Raw genomic sequence first — 25690 nt, forward strand, 5'->3', positions numbered from 1 at the left:
TTAAATTCCAGTTATATCTAAAATTTATTAAGTAATCAATAAAATTGTTATAGATAAAGATATCTGATCACATTCAAACATCAGCGGTGTCGTTTTCATCAGATTTGGTTTAAGAAATGAATTGCACGATAAGAGCTATAAAATCATTTGTTAGCCAGCGCTCCAAATAGCTATAAAATTTATCAATTTCATCGCGTATCAAATGTCACCGTGTGTCTGTCTGTCGGCGACACAAATTCATCCGCAAAAACTGTCTCGTCCTATTGACGGAAAGACGCGTGAACGGCGGCAAAAAGAGAGAGTGAACGAGAGGCGCCAGTAAAACGCGTCTTTACGTAACTTTGACGATCATTTAAGTCGTTGCTGTCCAACTTATATGGAGCATATGTCTCGCGAAGTAAAACTAACTTAACATAAAGTCAAAGCTACATTGAATCGTCGAGTTTCGAATAAATTAGAAAAGGCTACGATAGAAAATAAAGAAAATTCGTATCTTTGAATTTATAGAAATTTTCCTTCTTTTTCTCCTTCTATAAAAAGTAATGTAAAATTGGAAACCATGTTTTCTGATTTAATTACATCATTATAAGACATCATAAATATGTACACACTAATTAGATTGTTACTATTGAGATCAGCAGTTATTTGCATTGAAGATTTCATTTATAATCAGACTGGTTTATTTTCAACAATCCACTGGAATAAACAGTGTTGTAAACTTGTTCGAGCATGGAAATTATTTAAATGAAGCGTAATTACTGCTTGAATTGCAAATAATTTTTTTTTGATTTCCTGGAAATTGGATTATATATAAACATCATTTTATATCATTAGTATGATATAAAAGTTCGCAACCGCTTTAATCGCGTGTTTATTAATTAAGAAATCCATCTATCGTTTATCCGAACAAGATCAGCGCAAGTATCAGCAAGCGCAGAAAGAGAGAAAAAAAGAAACATTTTTTTTTTGTAAAAGATTGTCGTCGTGACATTTAGGCGTGAAGCAATAGAAAAGATATGAACGCAGTGGCGATAAATCGTGTCCACGATATTGGACAAATGATCATGGGAGCATTATTCTAATCGTTTTTATGGGCCCGCCTTCTGTTAGTGGAATGCTTACGAGAAAACTCGTCAGATATCTCGAACTATACGTTAAGCAATATTAGCATACGGACTTAACGTGGCACGTACATACACTCGCGATCAAATCAGGCTTACGTAGAAAAAATAGCGATATAGGAGAAGCTGGAATTTTTAAAATTGTAATTTCGACGCTATTAATATCAAAAATAATATAAAATTTAGTATATAACTGAAAGGTACGAATAACGAAGTAAATAGTAATTCAAATTTTCCCGCCTAAATTTTTAGTTTCAATATACATAGGTACGTATATGGGGCCTTCTCCCTCACGATGTCATTCTTCCCCAGGTCACTTAAGGGAAAGGGTTGGTATCTGGGACAGCTTGATTTGATTGCGTGTACTATAATCTTGAGTTCGATTTCGTGTCACAGCCGATGTTTGCCATCGAACAATCGATCGATAATCCGGACAGCTGGAAAATCGATCTCGCGAGGTAAATATCGGTTTAAGTTCTATTAACACTTTTGCTACCATGCTGGAGTTAAATTTCTAATTTGATATATAAATATTAATAATTTTTTGTATTAGATGACTGTAGTCACCTTTCAGAACGAAAGAGTTTCATAGAATTTAAAAAGAGAATTTTTCATAATATCATTGATAGGTATTTTATGGAAATTTAAGCATCATTCACAAACGAGTGACCTAGTAGCGAACGTGTTAATATTCACACGGTGGCGCCAGGTTTTTTCAGTCCCACGCCATATGTACAGTAATCTTGAATATTTGCTTCGCGCATCTTTTACAAGACAACGTTATGAAACCTTCTTCATTTTTATTAAGAAGACAAAGTTGGATTACAAGCACAATTTGTTCATAAATTACAAGACATCGTGATGAAATTATAAAAAAAAAAAAGTGAAAGACCAACGAAGAGAATGAATATTCATTTACATACTAATTTATCAAGGATTTCAACACTAAATTTGTCCAAATCTTATCTGTTAACCCGAGACTCGTGTTTCAAAAACATCAATGAGATATGATCATTCATGAAATGTTTAAAGAATATGATAAACCTTACTGGTATAAAAAAATTATTAAAGAAGAAAATGAATGAAAGGAAACTGATTTCCAGATCTAACGATATCTGTCAACAGATATGTGTTAACCCTTTCACGGATGATAGAGTTGGGTCAATAGTAACCGAAATCTACGAAACGTGCCTAGTAAAATTAGGTATTGAAATTTTTTAATGAAAAACCTTCAAATATAAAAAAGAAAATGTTATCTAGGAATATCTAAAATTTCATTTAAATCAACTCAAGGATTAAATTATTAAATTAAAAAATCGTATATTTGCTATTTCAAAATATATAAAATTTTCTTTTACACAGTATCCAATGATCTTTCATAGAGAATGACTATAGTCGCCTGTTGTAGCGAAATGGTTAACAAGCAACAATATAAGGGAAGGGAAGCGGTATCGAAATCTTGACGGATATTCGACGAAACGAAAAGCCTCCTCCATATAGGAAAATAACGAAATCCTTCGGATTCCACGCTGAGGTTTCCACGTCTAATAATAGCGGCGGGCTGGTCGCGCCAGCGCGCTCCGCTCGCGTACGTACGCAAGAGAGGAGGCCGGTACGGCGACGCATTTGAGGAAAGGAGAATGGAGAAATAACGCGAGAAGAATGTCCGTGGAACGACCGAATAGACGCGTCAAGAAAGAGAGTTCGAAGAGAACGAGCCACTATGTTGGAGCTGGAACGTCAAACGGGCACCGAACAGAGGCATGCGTTGAAAAGAGAGATAAAAAGAGGGACGAAAAAAGGGGTGGAAAGAAATGGTCCCAGGAACAGACTGTCAGGGGGCTGTCTTCAAAAACCTGAGGGATCAATTGTGACCGCTCACGAGTGATCATTAGGGCGGGACGAAACATAAAAGCAGAATTGAAACTGTCAAAATTTGTGCTTAATCAAAAAATTTGTTGAAACAATAATTTAGAAGTAATAGAAATTTTCAAAAGTTAATCATTCTATTTTTCTTTTTCGAAAAATCATTGAGAAAATTTTGTTGGAAAGGTAGAACGGCTCGTGAACCGTGTCTTACATGATCAGGTTTCGAAATAACCTTGATCAGGTTTTGAAAGATGACTGATCAATGAGCATTCATAAATACTCAGGTTTTGGAAGACGGACAGAAGGACGGAGGGGATAAAAACGCCGCCGACCGGCATTTACCAATAGCCGCACAATCAAAGTTATGGCCAGAAGGAAATGAATCTAAAAATAAAGCGTATATTGGGCGAGTCGCGGCCTGCCAAGAAAGAAGGAAAGAGAGGAAACGAGCGGAGAAATAGAAGAAAGAGAAAGATCCTTGCAACGATGGAGGAGGAGCGTAGAGGGGAAGAGGTCCGAGGACGGGGCGCCGTGGAACATGTGCGGTTTGTCAGAGCAGCGGGGCAAGGGGCGAGTGGTGGGGAGCGGCGGAGCGAGACGAAGGTAGCCGAGCGTCTCCGGCGGGAGAAGATGGCGAGGAGTGGGGGTAGAGAGCGGCAAGTTAACGGTAGAAGGGGGAGCAGCCCGGCGCCGCTGCGTGTCATTGCTGGCGCCAGCTAATTGTCGAGGCCAGTCGGCATTAGCCGACGAGCTGACCGAACTCAGCCGAACCGAACGCACCGCATCGCATCGGCTCTCTCCGTTTGTTAGCCGGCCAGTCCGGCGTTCATGATCACGCGCGCCGAATCTGTTTCCAGGCTGCTCTGTTTTATTTAGGAATTTTTCATTCTTCAATCAATTTTCAATCGCTTTAATGAGAAAATTAAAAATCCTTAATCCCTTTTTATTATAGCGGATTTCAGTATCGTTGGAATTAGGCATAATGAATAATTTTTATTTGAAAGTTATTCGACTACCAGTATTGATTTAAAATCCTTTCCCAGTGGGAATTGGGAAGATAGATAATGATCCATTGTAGAAATAAATGGTAGTCGAGGAAGAAAGTTTTTGGGGCTGAGAACGGCGGGTATTTCTTGGAATTGGCAAAGATATGTACTGGCTGAACTGGTCCCGTTCACAGGTACTTTTCAGGAACACGGGATTCGGGGTTCAGGGATCGCTCGATTCTAGGCCAGGCTGCGTTCTGAAATCAAGATAACAAGTTTCTTGATCCTTTCCGCTCGGAGAAAACAGAAATTTGAGAATGCGGTTGGGTTTGGGTTGTTGTGCTGGTTAGAGATATTCGAGGAATGTGCTAGTATTACGAGGGTGAAGTTCTGTGTATGTACTTACATACTTCTGTAATTTATCACTTTTTAAGGTCATCAGAAACGTTATCGATGCACTAGGTTATTTTAGTATTTTAAGTTCAAAATTATTAGAAAAATTAACCCTTCATTCGTGAGTTATTCATTTCTTTTTTAGTAATACAAAAATATGAATTTTATCATATTGCAAGCAACAACTTACCGTTTGCTTTTAAACTATAATTTTATTTAGAATAATAAACCATAAAATAATAGTTCTATAGTCTCGACAATGTCCATAACTTATATTTAAAAGAAATTAAAATTCAATTTTTTTAAATCATGCTTTTTAATTATAATTTGAATAAAAGATACTATTCAAATATTTTGGTATAATATTTCATATTAAACAGGAATTTTACAAACGCAGAAGCGTTTTAAATACATAAATACAGTAGAGTACTAGTTTGCCAAGGGAATTTAATAATTTATTAATGCCACGTGGATTGTTTTTGCACGCTCTAAGTCGTGTTTCCTAGCCGTGAATATAATTTTCTATCGTAAATAGTGTCGTCAAACATTTTATGACCGTTGAAACATGCTTAGAACGTTCGTCGACATTTATCGAAGGTGAATCGCATTTCGCGGTGGCGCCTTGTTTTCGCAACACGGCACAAACGTGTGTTGTCTGGATCTGTTTTACGTCCGATAATATACGAATATTATGGCGCCGTTTAACAATTCACCTTCGACAAATCGATTATCATCAGACTGACGGGTGTCGTTACGCAAATAATTGTCGCACTTAGATCACCGTTCCCATCTATTCAGAGTATTTTAAATAATTTCCTTTTGCATTTCTTATTATCGTTACTCGAACGTAATCTATTCATATTTTTGTTTGCTCGATTTGTTTTTAAATCTCCAATATTTGGACACTTTTGAAATGACATTATCTGAAGTGTCATTTCGAATAACATGTTAGTTTATTTCATAATTGTTTCGTTTTTCAAATATCACTGTGTTACTTTATTGCAAGAATTACTGTTTGTCATTATTCTAGGAAGGGTATTTTTTAATCTAATTTTTCTTTAATTAAATATAATAGAAGATTTGGAATTGATGTTACAAAATTTCAGATAAATCTTGAGAATTTTTCATAAGCAGTATCTGCTCATTAATTCTTATATTCATTACTTAAATTTAAACATAGCAAATGATTTTAAAGAAAAAAGTGATCATATTATCATAATAAATACTTAACAGAAGTCGAAACGGAATCGAATAAATTCATTAATTGATTTAAAAATACTAACATTGAATCAGTATTGGTCTTTAATGGGTAAACCCACCATTCATACCTTTGGTGAGCGCGCAAGGCGATGGCGAGGCAAGGTCACCGCGTTTTTGGCAAACTGCAACAAGGTACGGTGCAGAATTTCAAACGGACAGTGAGTCAGAAATGTAATTTTAATTGATTCGTCGCCTGGTCGCGTACAAGAGTCAGAGTAGCTTCTTTGTCCTGAATATTACGCGATGTCACGAGGCGAGACGCGAGTCTCGGGAAACGCGAGCGCGGACTTTCTCGCGGGTATAAATAAGTATTAAAAGCATCGTTTCGAGGAACGTTCTCGTTCTTACGTAATCGATCATGGTACATGATGCATTTGCCGTTATAGGTTAATGCACATGAAACCCGTCGAATTCTTATCAATTTCTTAACACTTGACTCCTTATGGCGCGGCGTATGGAAAATTTTGCAGCTGTTTAAATTCATTATTAATATAATCGGTAATTGATCTATTTAATTTTATAAAATATAACTTGTGGAAATTGCCAAAACTATGAAGATATTATTTTATGATTTTTTATAACAAATATAATTTTTTTAAGAAAATATATTTGTCTATTAATTATAAATAATTTTATCGGTTTAAATGTACTTTCGTTCTTTTAAAGAATAAAAGAAACAGCCGATCTAATAATTCTAAGCCGGGTTTTGTATCACGAAATCGGCCTTGCTGCCTAATCGTATTGCAGATTTCGTCGTTCCTTGAGAATCACATCAAACGCGACGATGGCGTCTCGTTTTCTCAGGCGCCGTCGTATCTGGTTACCTGGACGATCTCCCGATTATTCGCGCCACGATTTGTCCTCTATGCTTTCAGGGCGATACGTAAAAGGACGAAAAAGCAACGTACCGGTTTTCACGGCCAATAATAGAATCGTCCAGTTTTGGAGTTGTCGCTTCTAACGGGCATCCTTTCTGTCAGCTGTGAGCCCCGAGTCCCGATGAAACTTTATTTAAACGAAAAACAGAAGCCTTGAGTCGGATTCTCGGCTCGGTTTCTCGGTCGACGGGTATCCGTTTCGGATTAAAACGGAATCGGGACGCCAGTGTAACGAGATTCACACGAAAATAGATTTATCGAGTTGGCGCCGTTAATAAATGTCTTCGTTTCGATTTAATGTCGCGTTTCCTGTCGATACTGCTTAACCAGTTAAGTGTCCGTTTTTGTTATAGGTAGTTGGAAACGTGATACGAGCATGTTGCAAGCAGATTCAAATCCGATTGAATAGTTTCAAATATAATTTGTTAATTAGGATTTATTTGGAATCAAAATTTACAAATATTTTTACAAATTTGATTTGATATAACTACAGACAAAAAAGATTTTCTTATTGAAATGTGCAAGAATTTTTCTAAAAAATTTTGCAATTTCGCTTTATAGATAGTAGAGAGAAAAAAATTAATAACAACTTGATTAATTGAAAATGAATATGATTCATGTTGTGAATTAATCAGCTTCTTCAACGAATTCTTCAGACTAAATCAGAATAGAATTTATAATAAAAATAGCACTGTTATTATAGTAATCACGTGAAATAAGAGATTGAAAGCTTAATTAGAAAATTAAATCTTCATGTAGTTAATAATAGTTCTTGTAATATGCCGTGCTATATCTGGCTATTTTTATTGTAGTCATCCTACATCCATTTATTGCATTAATTACAGAACATTTTCTTTAATTTTTTTTTCTCTAAATTTATATGTATTACCAGTCACTGACAACATTCAACTTATAAAAATTTGCTTGAAAATATTACAGAAAATTTGAAATTTCAATAACTAATTTTTAATAGAAGTGTCATTTAATTTATTTATGTTTCTTCCTTTTTTTGTTTTAGAGTCGCCGCCACCCCCGTACTGCCTTATTGCCGACAGACTGAGACCCGAAGGTGAGTGTCTTCACTTCACATTTTAATCGTGCATGCGTTTATGTATTCGTGGGCACATTCCATGCCTGGTTCGTACGTGAACACATGGAATGCAACCACGCAATCGTTTGAGCGATAACTCATGTTTATTACTCGCAAACGTTTAGCATTCGTGCCACGAGGATCATCCTTTTAACGCGCCTGACATCTCGCGACCTAGCTCAAAGCAGAATCCAAACGTAGAAATGCATTTTAACCCCTTGACTTACACATTTTTTCCATTTTCCTTACGATTAAATACGGTATAATCACCGAAACTTGAAAAGATTGAAATATTATAGAATAATTTGTCCCTTGAAATTTGTAATTTACACAAAATTAAAGTTTTAGAGGATTAAATTCTAAAATTATATTTTACTTCCAAGAAAGCTAGATTCTAATTACAAAAAAAATTATATTTTATTATTAAGAAAATCGAATTCCAAAATTACACTTTTCATATTTAAGCGTAAAAATTAAAATTTCTCTGCTTTGAATTATTATTTTACATAATTTTAAATAAATCTCTACGTCTTAACGAGTTCGTCTAACTAAATCACGGTTAATGTCTCGAAGGGGTAATTAGAAAATTATTGCAATTAACTATAATTTCCATATGAGTAAGCTTACAAAGTCCCGCCGGATCTAGATTAAAAAATGAACGATTAATGAGATCGCGTTTAGAAAAACTCAGCATTAATGCTTTTCACCGTCGCGTCGCTTGTCCTCGGTGCAGAATTGTCGTCGATTAAAAAACGTCACTTTTATTCCGATCACAATGCATTAAAGAGTCGAATAAAATGCCAAGAGCAGAAAATCCTGGGAAAATTAAAAGAAACTGATTTCTCATTTTCGGAGCTTGTCGATCGTACTTGACCGACAGCGAGCATGAAACGATCATCTTGTAGCTCGAACGGACGTGTTGTAAGTCGATCTTATTGATTGCGACGAACCATATGGCTATAGGTTTCAGGGTATCGCCATTTCCGTGGTCTACAGACACCGATCCGTTCGATGGAAGTCGATCGTTCTTATCTTGCTTGTATCGCGAAAATTATAAGTCTGGAGTTTAATTTGCATGCGTTCGGTGTGTAATAGTTACCAGAGAAATTGATTCTTTTATTTTGTTCAGTTTCACTGTTATTTTATAAAGTTATTTTAGCTTTAGTGAAATCGGTTATTATTTGCTATAATTAGCAACCAATTATTTTGAATGAAGAATATCGACAAGACATTTATGTAATTATTTTCATTGAACTTTAAGCTTCAAATTGATGTATCAAAAATTTAATATTTCCAGCATTTTTTTATTTGTATTCAATATTTTTGGTACACCTTGTATGCCCACGAAAGTATCGAAAGGGTTAAAACAGGAAAGAGATCGTGCACCATCACTATTTTTACGATCGCTTTTACAATGCTCGGTTCTGCGGCTGGTTTTGACTGGCCATGCTCTCCCAGTTTCATCTTTTTCGTTTCTTTTCGTGGCCGATCCTAAACTGGTTCTTTCGAGATCGATACCAGCTCGGCTATACACGCAGATTCTTCGACCATCGATAGATAGTCTCCTGCTCGTCGTGTTTGATCTTTCATAGGTTTGTTGCGTAATATCCTTCGATACAGCGAAATCAGTTTCTCAATATACTCCAGAGATCACAACTTCTGATGTCATAGAAATCATTTAATATTGCGCCATATCACGGATTAAAGATACTCGTATAATAATATAAAAGAAAAAAATAGAAAAATATTATTTCGAGCACCATTACTATTATAGTTAGTAATAATGCATATTGAAAGCTTAACATTTTTTTAATTCTCTATACCTAATTAGAGCTATTATAGAATAGTAAAATTAGAAAAATATTATTTTGAATAGCATTACATATTATTATATTAGTAATGGAAAATCGGAAATTCGATGATTGAAATTTGAAATTTTTTAAATTAGCTATATCCATTCTTAATTAATAAATTAATGAATCTGACATGGCAAATATTTTGATTTCCGATCATAAAGGGTTGGATCGTCAACCTAAACAGTACCATATAATATACAAAAAGATATTATTAGGATAATATTCGATATGACGAAATAATAGCACCTTTGACTACGAAAACATTCTACATAAGTAAGTAACCTGACGTTATAGTAAAAGTATATAGAGTTTTGGCCACGCATATGAATTTGCCAGCAGAAATACATTGGTTCGCGAGTTATGCCACTTGAGGTGAATATCTCTTGTTGATAGTGTGCCGCTGCGAAGCCTGTATTTATATAAAGTGATCCTGTCAGGGGGCCAAAGTTCTTGAAGGTATAATTAAGCTCGAGAGCCGCGCTGAAAACGCGATCTTTCTTGTTTCTATTACGTTCGATGGTAGATTTGGAACGAAACACCGTTCTAGAGAAATGAACGGGTTTGTAATTAACCAGCAAACTTACATCGAATGATCTACATATAACACGGTAATGGTTACAAAATGAGGAAAAATCTGTAACTATAAAGATCGTAATAAAATAATTAAATTAAATTCATTTGTAACCTATAGAAATAATATAACTCCAATTGAAAAGTAAATCGAGATGGAAATATAGATCGAGAGATAATAGTTGTAATTTTAATTTTAACGATAAATAGGGTGTTTCGAAGGAGCTAATCCAGAGCGATAAAAATACGTATCACTGTCAGCGTGAAATCGGTACCACGAGAAAAACACTCGCTCTCACGATAGCGATATTAGCATGATAAAATCAGATCGCTAGCGGCGTTGGTTATGAACTGGATAGAAGGAGAGAAAGAAGAAGAAGAAGAAGAAAAAAAATGATTCTTGGAAGAAAGAAATTCATTATGAGAGTTTGTCTGTCACGAGGCGGCAGATGTAGCCGCGTAGATTTATGCTCGCTGATGGAAACTGGGCTAGCACGATGGAGCAGAAGAGATAAAAGACAGCAGGCGCATCGCCACTTGTTGCGTTCAGCCGGGAAATAGGAGAAATTTCTTCATTCATAAAACTCGAATCAGCATTCTGCTAAACGACGTACTATGAACCGGCGGCAATTAAAACGATTGATCGCTCGAACGAGGAATTATTTTTGCAAAATGATCTTTAACCAGTGGCGGCTCTTAAGAATTTCTGAAATAATTAAGAAATAAATGTAATTATTTAGATACTAGAAAAGCTGTCACAGTCTAATTTCAATTAAAAAATTAGTATTTCTTAGCATCAGAAACATAATTAATAAAAATTTCAGGAATCATAAATTATACAAAATGCGCAATCATCGAAGTGATAAATCGCAAAAATAAATCATACGTCTGAGTGCAGAGATAAAAATGACCCGTCCAACGCGTTAACTTATTTTCAATGGAAAAAAATAGGGAAGCTAGAGGCGGATGAAGAATTTCTGCGGCGATACGACGATTTATTTCCGCACGTGCTGTTTGCACGCTTGTCAGCGACAGTGTTCAACCAACGATTGCGCAAATTTCAACGAATAAGACGAAGGACATGGCACAACGCTCCGTGCAGTCCCTTTCAAACGCACGAGGACAGATCTTGTTCGTATTGCGTTACGCCGCTTGCGTTTTTAAGCTTCCCGTTCTCGATTCAATCCGTCTCTTGAATCACCGTATTGTCCCGGCCGAGAACGTCTCTCCGATGACATTTCGCGTTCCGCCGAGTAGAGAAACGGATGAAAAGATTTTCACGGTAAACCGTGCCGCCGCGCCGCGCCGGTACGTTCCAAGTAATTCGATGATGAGCTCGATGATTGCAATTAGTTGCATCAGAAGCATTTCCACGAAACTTAGATTTCAAGCCGACGTTGTTTCGGTTATTCTCGTTTGGAATTGCTATTCTATCGTTTGTCGAGGTAGAATGTCTAATTGTAAGATGTAGGAAGACTGATTTACATTCAAATATTAACCCTGACAATTGGGTCTCCCTTTATGATCCGCCGTCCTAGGGTTCAGAATATGACAAGTCTGATTAACACGTTCAACGCCACAGTGAAATGGGGCATTTTTTGTGGAACGTATTAAAGCTCTAATTACTAAGAATAGTAATAATTAATTTTCAAATTTCAAGCTTACTATTTGCCATTTCACATTATTTCTACCATAGCAATATTACTTAAAATAATGTTTTTCTATTGTTTTCTTTTAATTATTCAGACGTGTGTAAGTTGCGGGACCGGTCACCCCCATGGCGTTCAACCATGGATTCAAAGATTTGGTCATGAATAATTTCCATAGCAGTCAATTAACACTTTAACTCTATAAAATAACAATTAAAAAATTGATAATTTTACGATATACTTGAAATTAAACTCTAATGATAAAAATTGAAGTTATTCAGGACATTGACTTTTACAATGCATGCCAATGAAACGTAACTCTATTTTGCATAATTTTCAAAATGATATATTGTATGGTAAACAAATCACTTGGTCTGAATAGTATATTCTGATAGTGTAAAGCAGGCTTAAGGGCAAGTACATATGAGCAGGGTGTCTTAGCGCCAGGTAAAAGGGGAGGGGTCGAGTACACCGGTAATACGATGCTCCTCCGGATACACAAGCATCGCGGTGGGCGCCTGTCGCCTGGCTTTTATACTTCTCTGCTTGTTTCGCCGTCCTTGATATACTTCTCTCTCTCTCTCTCTCTCTCTCGACGTGTACAATTATGCTCGGTTTTTTTCTTCCTTCTTCAACTCCCTATTCCTTTAATGCTCCATCTTCTTCTGTCTCTCGAGTATACCGCACCCGGTGCCCTGTTTCTCGTCGCTAGTGATGGGATTGATACGATACACATTGATGAGATTCAAACAATTTGATACATGAGTACTCCGTAAGAAATATTAAAAGTGAAACATTAAAATAATAATAAAATTTATAATATTAGAACTCTGTTGTTTTTAGAATGTTATTCATAATAATGGGTGATATTTGAATTTCCATAAAAATCCATCATCCATGTTATAAAGAATTTTGTTATTTATCTAATTAATTAAAAAATATTAGAAAAAAATATTAATGAATAAAATTTAGAACAGCTATTGTGAGTAGATATACCTAACCGGGCTCGAATCTGTTAATTTTGTCACATTGCAACGGAAACAAATGTCTCACTCGATTTTCTACCGATCCTTAGAGGAAATTTTCAATTATTTTCTAAAAAAATGAATATTAACGTGGTATTAATCCCGACACTAGTCTCCAGGTCTCTTCTGCCCCGAGCAAAACGAGCCAACTCAAAAGCACAGCACTCTTAGCTCGTCTCCTTCTCTCTCTCGTTGTCTCTCTTGCTCTGTCTTTCGGTTTCTCGTTGCCGCTACTCGGCCGAGCAAGCCTCGCGGGAGTGGCTCTCTCGCATTCCGTAGCCTCCTTCGCCCTCCCGATCGTTTCGCGACTGTACGCACAACCGAACTCTACACATCGGTTTCCGGATTAACGGAAAACGATCCGTCTTTGACCACTCTTCCGTACAAGATCCGCCGCGCCCCACCGCCGGTGGATTCTGTTTCGCGAACCAGTGTCTCCTGGGTGACCCCGGTAGACTGCAACTCGAATTACGAGGAGGTTGCGTCGGGGTACCAGATACGTGGGGGACCGTCGTGTGTGGTACTCGGAAGCACACCAGGTACTTTGAGACGATTAAATATCATACAGGTTTGCAAGTTCGTTGGTGGTTTTTTTTTTCTGAGATACAGAAAATTGGAGAATTTTATGTTTAGACGATGTTTATGATGGGAGAAATTAAATTTGAGTTGGGAGAAATTTTGGTTTCGGATTCAGAATGGAACTGAGAAACTCTTTTTTGTTATAAAAAGGTATTGTAAATACGTTTGACTCTTGTCTTTATTTTTTTGATAATTTTCAAATAAATTAATAACGAAAATATTTTTACAAAGTTGTTTTAATTTTATAATTTATCAAAAAAGTGAGAAAAATGGTACATTTATTATAAAAATTAAAAAGTTAATTTTCGTTATACATATATATTTTTTAATTTTTTCTTCTAATGATCTATAACATTATCTACTATCTAATATTATTTGTTATTCCTCTTGAATCACCCTGGACAAATAACTTTACTCAAATGTCAAGATAAATCAAGCAACTTGTACCTCATTGCCGAACCTATTCTGTCATTCAGTTGCTAATGAGTTGGAAGGACAAAAGTTATTGATCGAGAAAATTTCTTTCATTTCTAAGGGTTCTACGTGCCAAACTGCAAGTCGATCGAACACTCTGCAAATACGTACATAAACGTGTTTGCTCGCGATCAACGGCGGTAACAGGTTGCCAAGTTTACGTGTCAATTTATTCCTTATCGGTGGCTAAATATTTGCACGCTGATTGTCCTCGATCCCATCTCGGAGTTTTGTAACGCCCGGCGGACGGTTCGCGGTGAAATTTGTACAACGAACGAGCAAATAAGAACAAATCGTTCCTCCAACATGTTTTTCGTTTATTTGATCATCTTGTTTTCGACTCACCTTAGAAGAAAAATTAATCTTTCTTACATTAAATAATTTCAATTTAAAGATTCTAATTGTATGGCATTCATAATCTTCTGTTAAATATTTTATTTCAATCTTGATCAATTTATATTAATTTTAATAATTTCAATTTGAAGGAATTTTAATTTATTTCAAGTTTCGATATTAATTTATAAATTAAGTGACATCTTGTTTTAATTATACACATTATTTTGTTAAATGAAATTTAAATTTAAAATGAACGACACCTGCGATGAAAAATAATTTTTTTGCAAAATATGAATTAAAAGAGGCACCAAACGAATCGACTAAATCAAACCTGTTGATCGAATCTCGACTATATTTTATTTAAATCCGTTCACGATTAAATTTCCCTATAAACAAATCACAACAAGAGCTTCGCGATCCCTAACAGTGAAATAAATTCATCTAAAAGGATTAGGAATCGGTCGAGAAAGAATGAAAAAGCGGGAGGCTGCTTTCAGCTCGTGACGCATATTGAGAGCAGGGATATTTCCATGAAGTCCCTCCTAAAAATACTTGACGGATGCTGAATCTCGTGGCCACGTTTCTTCTTTTGCTACTGTTACTGCCTTCTAGCGCTGTCAGGCTTAGCCAGGCAGGAAATGCTTCTCCCGTAGGAACGAGCCGCTGGAATTCAACAAGAATGCGACCGCCCTCCTCTCTTTCTCCTTCGACTTGTTGTCCTCTGACGTCATCCTCTCTTTTAGTCAATGAATCCCGTCTTCCAACTTCTGTCTAGTCCTTCTAAGATCCTTGGGAAAGGAATACTGGCCAGGTTAGCTAAAGGGTTATCCAACAACCGATGCCGCTCTAAAAATTACATAGCAAATCAAGCTGGCGCGAAAGTTACCCTTGCTTTCTTACGAAATCTTTCATTATTTTTAATAAATCTATAGGTATTTTTAGAAAATCAGAGAAAATAAAATTATTTTTAGAAATATTAGGATTATTCGTAGTTGAACATTATTCAAATATGAATTTTTAGAATTTTTATCTTCAAAGTTTAAGTCATTCTTATAAGTCACAGTGGTCCATTCTCATTGTTTCTTCTTTTGCTTAAAAGCACTTTAGTTTCATTTTTTTTCTCTTTTTTTTTAACACTTGAGTGATACAGCTCTTTCCGTCCACGTAGAATGATGGCGATTTTGTGCATAGTGCTTTTAATAGTGCTGTAACGATCATTAAAACAACCGGTCTCCTCTCCCCAAGAAATTTTCCAGGTCTCTTGTCTGGTGTCCACGCGTGTGGTCCGATTCGCTTCGCAGACCCTTGCACCGCGTCTTAATAAATCAGTTTTTCAATGAAAAATGAGCAACAAACAAATATATATGAAATAAAACTAAAAATATTTATTGCTAATAAATTGGTTTCGACTAAATATGAAATTTTATGGAATATGGGCTCATCTTGAAAATTATAATTAAAAAATGCAGTATTATTATAATATCTGTATTAATATTGTTCTGATTAACTCTGATCCAATACTATAATTAAAATCATTTACAAATTCAAAGTTTTTAATTAAAAAAGAATATATAGGTATATTTTCTGTGAAAATTGGATAATCTCAAAGTTAAAGATAGGTCGTTTTACATTCGTCTGCACAGAATTGTATGAATGAGTATTTCGTAACTTGTAGAAAACATTGAAACGATAGTAAGGATCGACCGAATTAGCAGACGGACTCGATAGAGATAGCCGGAGAAAATTTATCGTAGCACGAGCGAACGATCGAGTTACGAATGACATAGGTAGCTGAAAGTTCGGTCAAGATGGAAGATAGCATTCTTAGGAGGAAATTAATTGGTCATTTCGTACGTTAGAGTTGAAGTTTCTTGCCACGTTGACGATAAACGATCTGCCCACGGCGAATCATTATTTTAGACGATTCTGTCACCTCCTTTGTGCTCTCTGCGAGCTGCACTTGTCGCTCGAATTTTCTCGAGAAACATGATTCACCATGAAATTCACGTGTTCCTTTTTCTTCTTAAGAAACAGCGGAAATGTTTCGATTAATTTTGTAGAAAAATTCTTTGTAAGAACAGGACGACTAACGAAGGCTGGGTACGATTTTTGAAAGACTGATTGCTTCTAAATTTGACACAATTAGGGGGAATTCCCCTAATAACGGACGGCATGGCACCTAGTATCGGACATTAGCTATATCTAAAAAAACTGAAATGTGACAAAATTGTTTCAACCGTCAAACGTTTGTTTTATCCTCTTCTTTGTTTTGATAATTGAAACAATTTTGTCACATTTTATTGAGGATCTTTAATTAGCAAATAAAAGACCTCAATCGATTTGCAGATGAAAGATTATTTATTTATAAAATACAGGAAAAAAAAACGGAGAACTCTTATTTAGTAATGGTTCCTACTTAAAGGCGACTTTTCGACTGACTTACTGCTCGGTAAGGAAAACCTTTTTATACTATTCGACGTTGCTGAAAATGGTCAGCTGACCCCCGATTTTATGGCCCGACCTGAGCCTGTGTCGAGTTCGAGAATATCGGAAGGCGAGAAAATTCAAAATAAAACCAATCTCAATACATTTCACTTCGTTTAGATATAGCTAATGTCCGATACTTGGTGCCGTCCGGTACTAGGAGAACTCCCCCTATAGCAGGTTCCAAAAGTAATAATTTTGTTAAATCATTGCGTGCAAATTTGCATACAAATTTTAATTAAGTATGTTAATTGTAAATGCAGAGTTCACTATAGTTTAATGGTAAAGTGGTAGCTATGATAAATCAAGCGTTTGTGAGTTTCTTCATAGTTATAGGGAACTTCACATAATTTTGCAAAATCCCCTATAAAAAATGAAATAGCATCGAATTTTTCAGCAGAATATCGACTATAATTGCCTTCTGGCGATTCGATTCTATGTCGTAACATTTTCGCTAGTAACTCTCGTGTATTTGCATCATAACGCTTCTAGGAACTTTCAGAACGTAGCTTTCCTCTTTCTTTCTGGTCCATAAATAAGACGCGAATCTTCGCATCACGATCGAATCTTGCAACGCGAAGGATACAGTCTCTCTTCTTCTCGCTGGATGTTAGCACTCCATTACCGATTCTTCGAAGCAGTCTCGCTGTTTGGTTTTCTGGTCAGCTTGAATTTTACTTTATAAATAGGATCCATGTTTCTATATCCAGCTAGAGACGTTTCAACCCCTTGCTCTAACTTGTTGCAACTAGTTCCAGATGGGAGAGTGACGTTTAACATTGTTGCGTATTAAATGTGCAGTTTCGAAATACAGTCTTAAATGAATTCATGACATAAAAGTATCATAAAATGGCGCTTATGATACATCAATTTAAAGCTTAACATTTCACGAAAATGTCTATATAAAGATTTTATAAATATTCTTATATGCAAAATGAATGATTATCAGTTACAACGAACAACGACAGATTTTTGAGTATCGAAAGTCTGAAACGATCTGATGACATAAAAGTACCATCAAATAACACTAACGCTACATCATTTTAAAGCTTAAGATTTGAAGAAAACGCCTATACAATCCCTTCATTAATATTCTTAACATAAAATGACTGGTTAAGTAAGCCGAGCTTACCTTGAGTTACTATTAGCTTGTTGCGTATCAAACGGTGGATTTCGAAACGTAGAAAGTCAAACATGATTTGATGACATAAAAGTACCACAAAATAGTACTTCTAATGCATTAATTTGAAGCTTGAAGTTTGACAAACGCGACTGCATGAACGTTTCATGTGAAAATCAAGGATTCACTTATACTGCTACCTGATAATTCGATACCCAGCTATTTAACGTTAATGGACGAACGTTAGATTTAATTGCGTTAGAAGCTAAGAACCGTAGAAATAACGAACGGTACTCGTACGAGGGAAGCTTCTAAAGGGGTTGCCGTTTATTTTCAGATCGTGCGCCCAGCGAAGGGGATCAACGTCGGTGCAAAAACAGCACACCCCTGCCACTTCCCGGCTCCCTTACCACCAACGGAGAAGGTAACTATGTCCTCAAGGTTATACATACCCTTTTCTCGCGTCTATCTCCGCTGTCTGAAAGAAAATGCCGGCCTATAGAAAAGGAAACCGCCGAACGGTCCCACTTGCCTTTCCAGCTCGTTGATTTTAACCCTTTGAGCCCGGCTGTATACGTACTATTTTCCTACTCGTTTCGTTTGCTGAATGTCATTTTGACAAAAAAAGAACAACAGGTGTGTCGTTATAGTTGACACCATAGCTAAGGGGATCCTTATTCTAGAATAGATGCTCATTCGGGTGGATTCGAGAAATATGATGATTTGTTTTGCTCACGACACTTACGTGTCAAAATTAAATGATAATTCTATTAACACTTTAACTACCAAAATTTTCACTATTTCTTTTATCTATTATCCCAAATACTTGTATCGTATTAACTCGTTGATATCACAAATTAAGCATACTCAAAATAATAGGAAGAATTTTGAACAGCATTACTATTATAAATAGCAAGTTGGAAACTTTTTTAATTTTCAATAATTAGAGCTGAAATAGTAACATTAGAAAAATATTATTTCAGATAGAATTACATATTATTATATAATAATGCAAATTAGGAAATTGGAAGCTTGACATTTTTTAATTTCATCTATTATCTATTATTTCAAATACTTAATAGCTAAGGGATTCAACAAATTTCTTATAATATTAATGATGGGGTCCTGTAAAAATTCAAATGTAAAATAATTTTATTTTTAATTAAAATTCACCATATCCTAGTCTTGGTTGGCAGAGGATATCTAGTGTACCGCTGATGGTACCTAGAAGAAATTCGTTCAAGGTCAAGAATTCTTTGTTAGAATGTCAAAATGAGGATGATGAAAGGACGAGCTTGTTAATAGTTGGCCAACGAAAAAAATGTTCACTGTGTAAACGGTGCTCATTATAGGCTTAACGGTTATTCCATGGATACATCGATTCTTCGGCTACGCCATTGGTCGCTGGCTACGCCTATATCCACGTGGTTAACCTTGAACGATGCTACGAACGATTTCTTCTCTTCGTCTTTCGCCGCGTTTTTCACTTCCGTGTGTCCAAGAGAACAGAAAGACTCCTGGCTGAACTGGTTTGCAGGTTCGTCCAAGACTTTCTGAGAGGTCTTTCAAACAACAGGATTACCAATTTCCCTTTTTTCGTGACAAATCCCGGAAATCTGGTCCTTTTCTATTTGGTCAGGGTTGGAAAATTCAGTTGATTATTTGACTTCCCTAGTTTTTTTTATAAGCTACGATTATTTCAATCATTATCCTTCATTCGGTCAAGGTGATTCACCTAGTTAGCTTTCTTTTATTTTCTAGTTAATTTAATAGAATAGAAAACAAATTACACGTTATATTAAAAATCTGGATAAAGATTAAAAAGAATTGATAAGAAAGAACCAGATACTTGAAAATTTTCAACTTCATTATGGAAACAGTATTTTTGTTTATAAATTAATATTTCATCTTTCGATTCCGTGAAAGGATTACCGATCAGGATTCAGTAGAAATTCCTCGCAGAAAAGCTGTCTTCAAGATCGTTTCTCGATCGTGTCGTCTGTGTTGTATATTTCAGACGGATGCTTTTTATCGATGGTACTTTCTTGGAAGAATGGAAATGGAACTGTCCACGTATGGATGACTGTACGTGGTATGTCTCCAAAGTATGTAATGAGATTGATTTTTCAGAAATTTTCTTTCGGAACGTTGCTGCAAAGTGAGATAGTATAGTCATCTTTGTTTAGTACACAGCGGTAACCACTTGATGATGACTGGCTATATGTAGTCACCTTAGTGCACCATGATCGCTTAATATACGGGATGATTACAATCAATTTTGATACACAATGACTACTTGCGATTAATGCAGTTACCTTTAGCACACAGTGCCTACCTGATATAGCGACTATAGGTGACTATAAATGATTGTAAGTAACTATAGGTGACCATAGTCAGCTGCTATGCTAAGTAGCTAATGTGTACTCTGAGGAATATAGTTTCGTATAGTCATTTATAGTCACTTATGGTCACTTGTAGGTAACCATAGACAGCTACTATGCTAAGCGACCAATCTGTACTACGAGGAGTATAATGGTGTATAGTTGTGTATAGTCACCTATAATCACTTATAGTCATCTATAATTACCATATTTAGTAGGCACTGTGTGCTTAGGATAACTATATTAATTGTTCACTGTATATTAAACGTGACTATAATAAACACCAGTGATTACATGATACATACTACGTGACTACATCATCATTAGTACACAATGGCCAGTTAATCTCCAATGATTATCCTTGTCATATTTGATAAACAGTATTTACCGAATACTGTATGATTATAGTCACCCTTATTGTCAGTAGCAAAAGGATTAAACAAACCACGATTCGCAAATGGGAGATACTCTACAATCAAGTCGATAAGTTTGAAGAATTTTAATACTTTTATTTACGCCAATGGGACGATAACGCTTGTTGATCGAACGTCACCGTGGCGAAAGGGTTAACACGCACCGATGCAAAAGCACGATTACGTGGAACGAAGGATTAGCGAGGCGAGGTTGCGAGCAAGGTCAAAGATCGACATTCTTGTCGGGAGATTTAATGCTCGTCGCGGCAGCTGCATAATTCCGAGCAATATCGCGTTGCTCTAAAAATAAGCGGTACGAGTCTCGTAAAGAAAGGGCCTACGGACTAGGTGGACGGGAGACGTTTAAATACGAGCCATACGAGAATACCAACGAATGCGTTTTGCTGCATCCGACGAAGAAATTTCCTTAGCACGCGCGTACCAGCGAGCTGACGCGCACAGCCAGGCTTTTCACGCGTGACACAGCGCACGATTCGCGAACCTCTGCTCCTTTTTCCCTTCGCGCTACTCGCTGTTTCGCGGAACGCTCGAAACGCTTTTGGACGCGAGGAAAGTTGCCCCGATCCAGCCTCGCTCGAACGCTTGTTGTATTCAGATTATATGGAAATCATCGGCCAAAGAAAATAATAGAAAATTATTGTTATGATTTTTCTTTTTCGGAGTTGATTGAAAATTTTCATGTACAGTACCGGGCATGGTGAACTTCCTTAGAGGAAGTAGAGATTATCATTGAAATAATGAATAAACCTACATGCATCTAATAAATAATTAAATTAAAATATTAATATTTCTGCAAATCTTAATTTTGATGATATTAATATTAAGAGTAATTTAGAAAAAAATGTTATATTGAATTTTGTCTAATTAAGCTTGGAAGAATGCCTTATAGTTTCCCTTACCTGTTTCCGGTTTGATGTGTCACTTTGTAATTACAATGATGTAAAAATTAAATCTATCATCTTTACCTCGAACTTGTTTAATTATAGCTCTCGAATAGATACAGATTGGCTTGGTATTAGATGACGTGAATCGTTCAGTTTGATATATTTGATTCTACTAAGTTTGAAAGTTGGCATTAAACTGGTGCAAGTTCCTTTTAAATAATTAAACGAAATTTATCATCACCCTTGTTGCAAAACATTGTAGCATTCGGTTTGATTCTATTCGTCTAGCGTCTGTTAGAAAAGAGGGCTTATAATACATTCTCTTGATTTCTGAAATAAACCAAAAAACAAAAATAATGAAATTTACACATTTTTATATTAATTTTTTATATTTAGTTTGTTAATTAAAATAATTTATTTTATTTTATTAAGTAATATTTCAAATTGTAGTTATTCTTTTTCTTCGTGTTTTAATTATTTGATCAAAATTAAGTTTAATAATCACTGCTATTCTTAGCAATTAATTTATTGAATAGACAGAACATATTTTACCGAATCACCGTCAGCGTTTTCTTCTTAAAGAGATTACGTGGTGTTGCATAAGCAAACATCGAACACATTAATTTAACATACTTAAAGCAAACAATGATCATCTACCTCTACCGAAGTATCCGTTCAATCTGCTGGCAATCGGTCAAACAGCATTCCATAAACAAGAGACTACGTATCTAACATACTGAAGAGAGCCCAACTTGCAGAGGCACCTTATGATTCTAATCATATCTCTTCCATTGAAAAACAATTGAACCAAACACTTGGTCGTTGTTAGATATATCAATGACGAAGTGCACGATTCTATACACGAAGCTCTGAAAGTTTTCAAATTTTAATTACAATTTATTTTTTTTCTAATTCTATTCTAATTTGCAACTTCAAATCCCATTGCAACCATATCATGACTTTTCAAGTGACTATTTTCTAATCAAAGAATTTCATTATTTCACTCTAAATTCTAATTTTGTAACACTAATCGAAATTCAGCCTATCTAAAATTTCTCTATCGCCCTATCTAACAAATTCCCACGATGGCTTTTCAACCCTGCTCAAAAACAATATCAGAGAATTCCTCCATAAATGTATCCCGGTATCAGCGTAACGAAAGAAGAGAACTGGTTGATATACGATACGCAGCGAAACAAAGGGCATTAATAATAAATAATGACGTCAAATCTCTGTCAGTAGCGAACCGGTAAGAAGCGGCTCGGCGTCCTGGAGGCAGGACGAACAGGTCTGGAGTAGGTAACGGGTTGAAAAGAGAGGGAAAGCTGGCTCCCTGGATGCAGGTTTCAGAATGGCACAATAGGTCGGCTAAGGTGGGTGGCATTCGGCGCGACTGTTTGAGGGAACAGGGGGACCCTGGCGCCAGACAGCTGCCGCGTGTCTCGACCTCGCTCGCTCGTTTGCCTTTCCTCTCCTCTCCTCTCTTCGCTCCTCGCCCCTCTTCTTTTCTCTCTCACGTTTTAGACTTCTCTTTTCATCGAACCGGCTTCCCTCTGGGTCTCCTCTTGCGCGTCACGGCCCCGTATATGCCAGCCTACGTCTACGTTATAGGCACACTCTCTTTTCTCTATGTATATACGAGCCTGAACTCGCTATTTTATTGATTTATTTTGGCGCTTTCGTCTCTCTGTTGCGCTTGGCCATGCGATCGATCGAAACCTTGCTGTTGGCTGTCTCCAACTCGACGGGAAACGGTCGATTCATGGCTGACTGCGAACCGAGTCGAACAGATCCTATGTACTGGGTGTAGTGGAAATTTATCCTCTACACTGGGAAAATGAAAGTGACGGCTCGGGGAAATTGCTGGGCGAACATCTTGGATGGAGTTCCTTGGGATTTTTAGAAATAGGATACTTTTTAGAATTTTCAAGATTTTTATATAGAAGGGTTGATATATTGATGATATAATGAGTAATATACATGATCATTAGAATTACTTATTATTAGATTTGAAAATTTTAATCTCATAACTACATCGAATTACTCCATTTTTTTTTTTTTTTTTAGGAATCATTATTTCTCATACACGAGTAAAGGTATATTTGTTATTAAAATTGTTTGAAATACATTTTGAATTATTTCAAAATTTCTCATATGAAATTCAAATATTGAGATATAATAATTATCCATTCTAAATATAATGAGGAAAAGTTATTACGACATCAAAATTATGATTACATACCTGCTTTGCAACCACAATTGAATCAAACAAATTTCAATAATGCAACTCTAATGACAATTTACACAATTCTGGACTTAAATAATTACGCAAGTTTATAAATGAGCAAACACGAATATACTGTTAGCCAGTGAATAATATATTAAAATGAATACATATATATCATTGGAAGAATTTTATTATAGATTCTATTGGACGGAGAACTAAGATTCTTTCGGAGGATTTTCTTAAAGAAAATTGATGATTAAAGATGTTCTCTACTTTCTGTTTGGGATTCCATACGAGGTAGCGGCGTCACCTTGGAAATCTTGATTAAACTCGATCGAAAGGCCGATCACGTTCGAGAATCTCGCTTGTATTCGTCTCTTTTGGCGATCCGGAATAACGTGAGCCGGTGTCTACGAAAATAGCTTCATTTATTTTCCCGTCGGATCGCGGGGATATGAATTGAACGTTCTTGAACGCCGTAACCCGCGGCCGGATACTCCTTTCGATAGATATTTTCGGGACGTTCGGTCGAAAACACTTTTTGCGGCTGGTAGAGGCTGAAAATAATTGAGGAATCTTGCCGACGGGAAATGAATCAAATATCTGGAATGAAAACATACCCTGGCTTTTAGTACTCTGCACCGTGGGATTTTTATTGACACGGATCCTCTAGTAACGTGGAATGATGTCATTGATTTGTTTCATTGATTCGGTGACCTTAGATTTCATGTAATTTTTCATTTCTATTTCAACGATCAAATAATTCTAGGCGTTGTTATGGAAATTGATAGAAATTATTTATTTAAATAATTTGAATAAAGCTTAGAAATCAAATTGAATTATATGTATTTCTGAGATGTGTTTGTATCAATGTTTTCTTTAATCATTATGTCATTTTGATAAATCCGAGAAGTGATGACAATTATTCAAATTATTCCGGAAGCTTCAAATGTTATCCTTATATCAATGTTTTTCTTTATTTTATTACCTAATCATTTAATTAGCATCTAATAGATATTACTCAGTAGGAACTAATCTAGACAATCAATTAGCATTGATGGTTGCATTTTTATGAAATTATTATTAGAATAAAATTAGAGTCAGAATTAGAATTGCTAAAGAATTATTTTTGAGAATTTCTATTTACGTACATTGGAAAATATTAATTTTATATATAAAGATTGAAATATGATGAAAATGACGAATCACCGCAGTGATCAAGGTATTAAATAGAAACGCAAAGGGACGCTTCGAGGGAACTCAATAGAGGTGCTTTTATTTATATAATTCGAAAGAAAATTTTCCTACATTTTCTATGGAAATAAATTCAAATAAATGCAAAACGTCTCGCGCGACAGCCACTTAAACGCCGCTTGAAAACTGTTGAAACGATCGAATTCGTTTCCTCTAAGGAACAAGACGTGTTGTGTGCCAATTAAGCATATTTACAACGCTGCACGCGGTAAAAATTGCTTGGAATTTTCAAATCCGTTCGCAATCTTGCCAACTAAGATCGTTTCGTTCCAACTCTCTTTGCACAGGGTTAACAGAGAGAAGAAGAGGAAATTCTTCATTCTGCCAGTACGATAAATCTGAACGTACGATATCTGATGCAAGTTTGCAGCATTATATTTCGTTGGGATTTCTACGGAAATGTATCGTGGCCATGGGTTAGGGGAATTGCAACATGTTGCACAGCGTGAAACCCCTGAATAGAGACAGATGTCCCAGCATTGTACAGCAACAGGTTGCTCGTGTTTGCTCTTTTCTTCCGTCTCGGATCCCCGATCTAGGCCACCCTCTTCTCATCCTCTTCACCGGGAAAATCGTCGTTCATTCCGCTCGTTTTCACCAGCCAATCATCTACCATCCTTCTCTTCCATTCAACGAACATCCTCTCTTTTTACACTGGCAACCCCTTTTATCTCCCTTACAACGTACACGTTTGCACTTTCCATTTCATTCATTCTTTCACCCCTCATCTCGTACTCTTCCCTTTGACAATTCTCCCATTCAGCTACTTTTTGCCAACTAATTCTGTACTTTTTGCTACACAGGCCTTATTTCTTTTCAT

At 36.0% G+C, this 25690-nt stretch overlaps 1 protein-coding gene across 1 annotated transcript in view; it reads left to right on the forward strand.

Moving 5' to 3' along the window:
- LOC114880197 (mothers against decapentaplegic homolog 7) overlaps positions 1-25690 on the forward strand; it is a 62885-nt gene that overhangs the window by 4639 nt on the left and 32556 nt on the right. The window contains exons 2-3 of the mRNA XM_029195937.2: positions 7526-7576; positions 18028-18114. Of these exons, the coding sequence (XP_029051770.1) occupies positions 7526-7576; positions 18028-18114 (138 nt within the window). The remainder of the gene's footprint in view (positions 1-7525; positions 7577-18027; positions 18115-25690) is intronic.

This window comes from Osmia bicornis, chromosome 3 (assembly GCF_907164935.1).
Source record: "Osmia bicornis bicornis chromosome 3, iOsmBic2.1, whole genome shotgun sequence".
Lineage (NCBI taxonomy): Eukaryota > Metazoa > Arthropoda > Insecta > Hymenoptera > Megachilidae > Osmia > Osmia bicornis.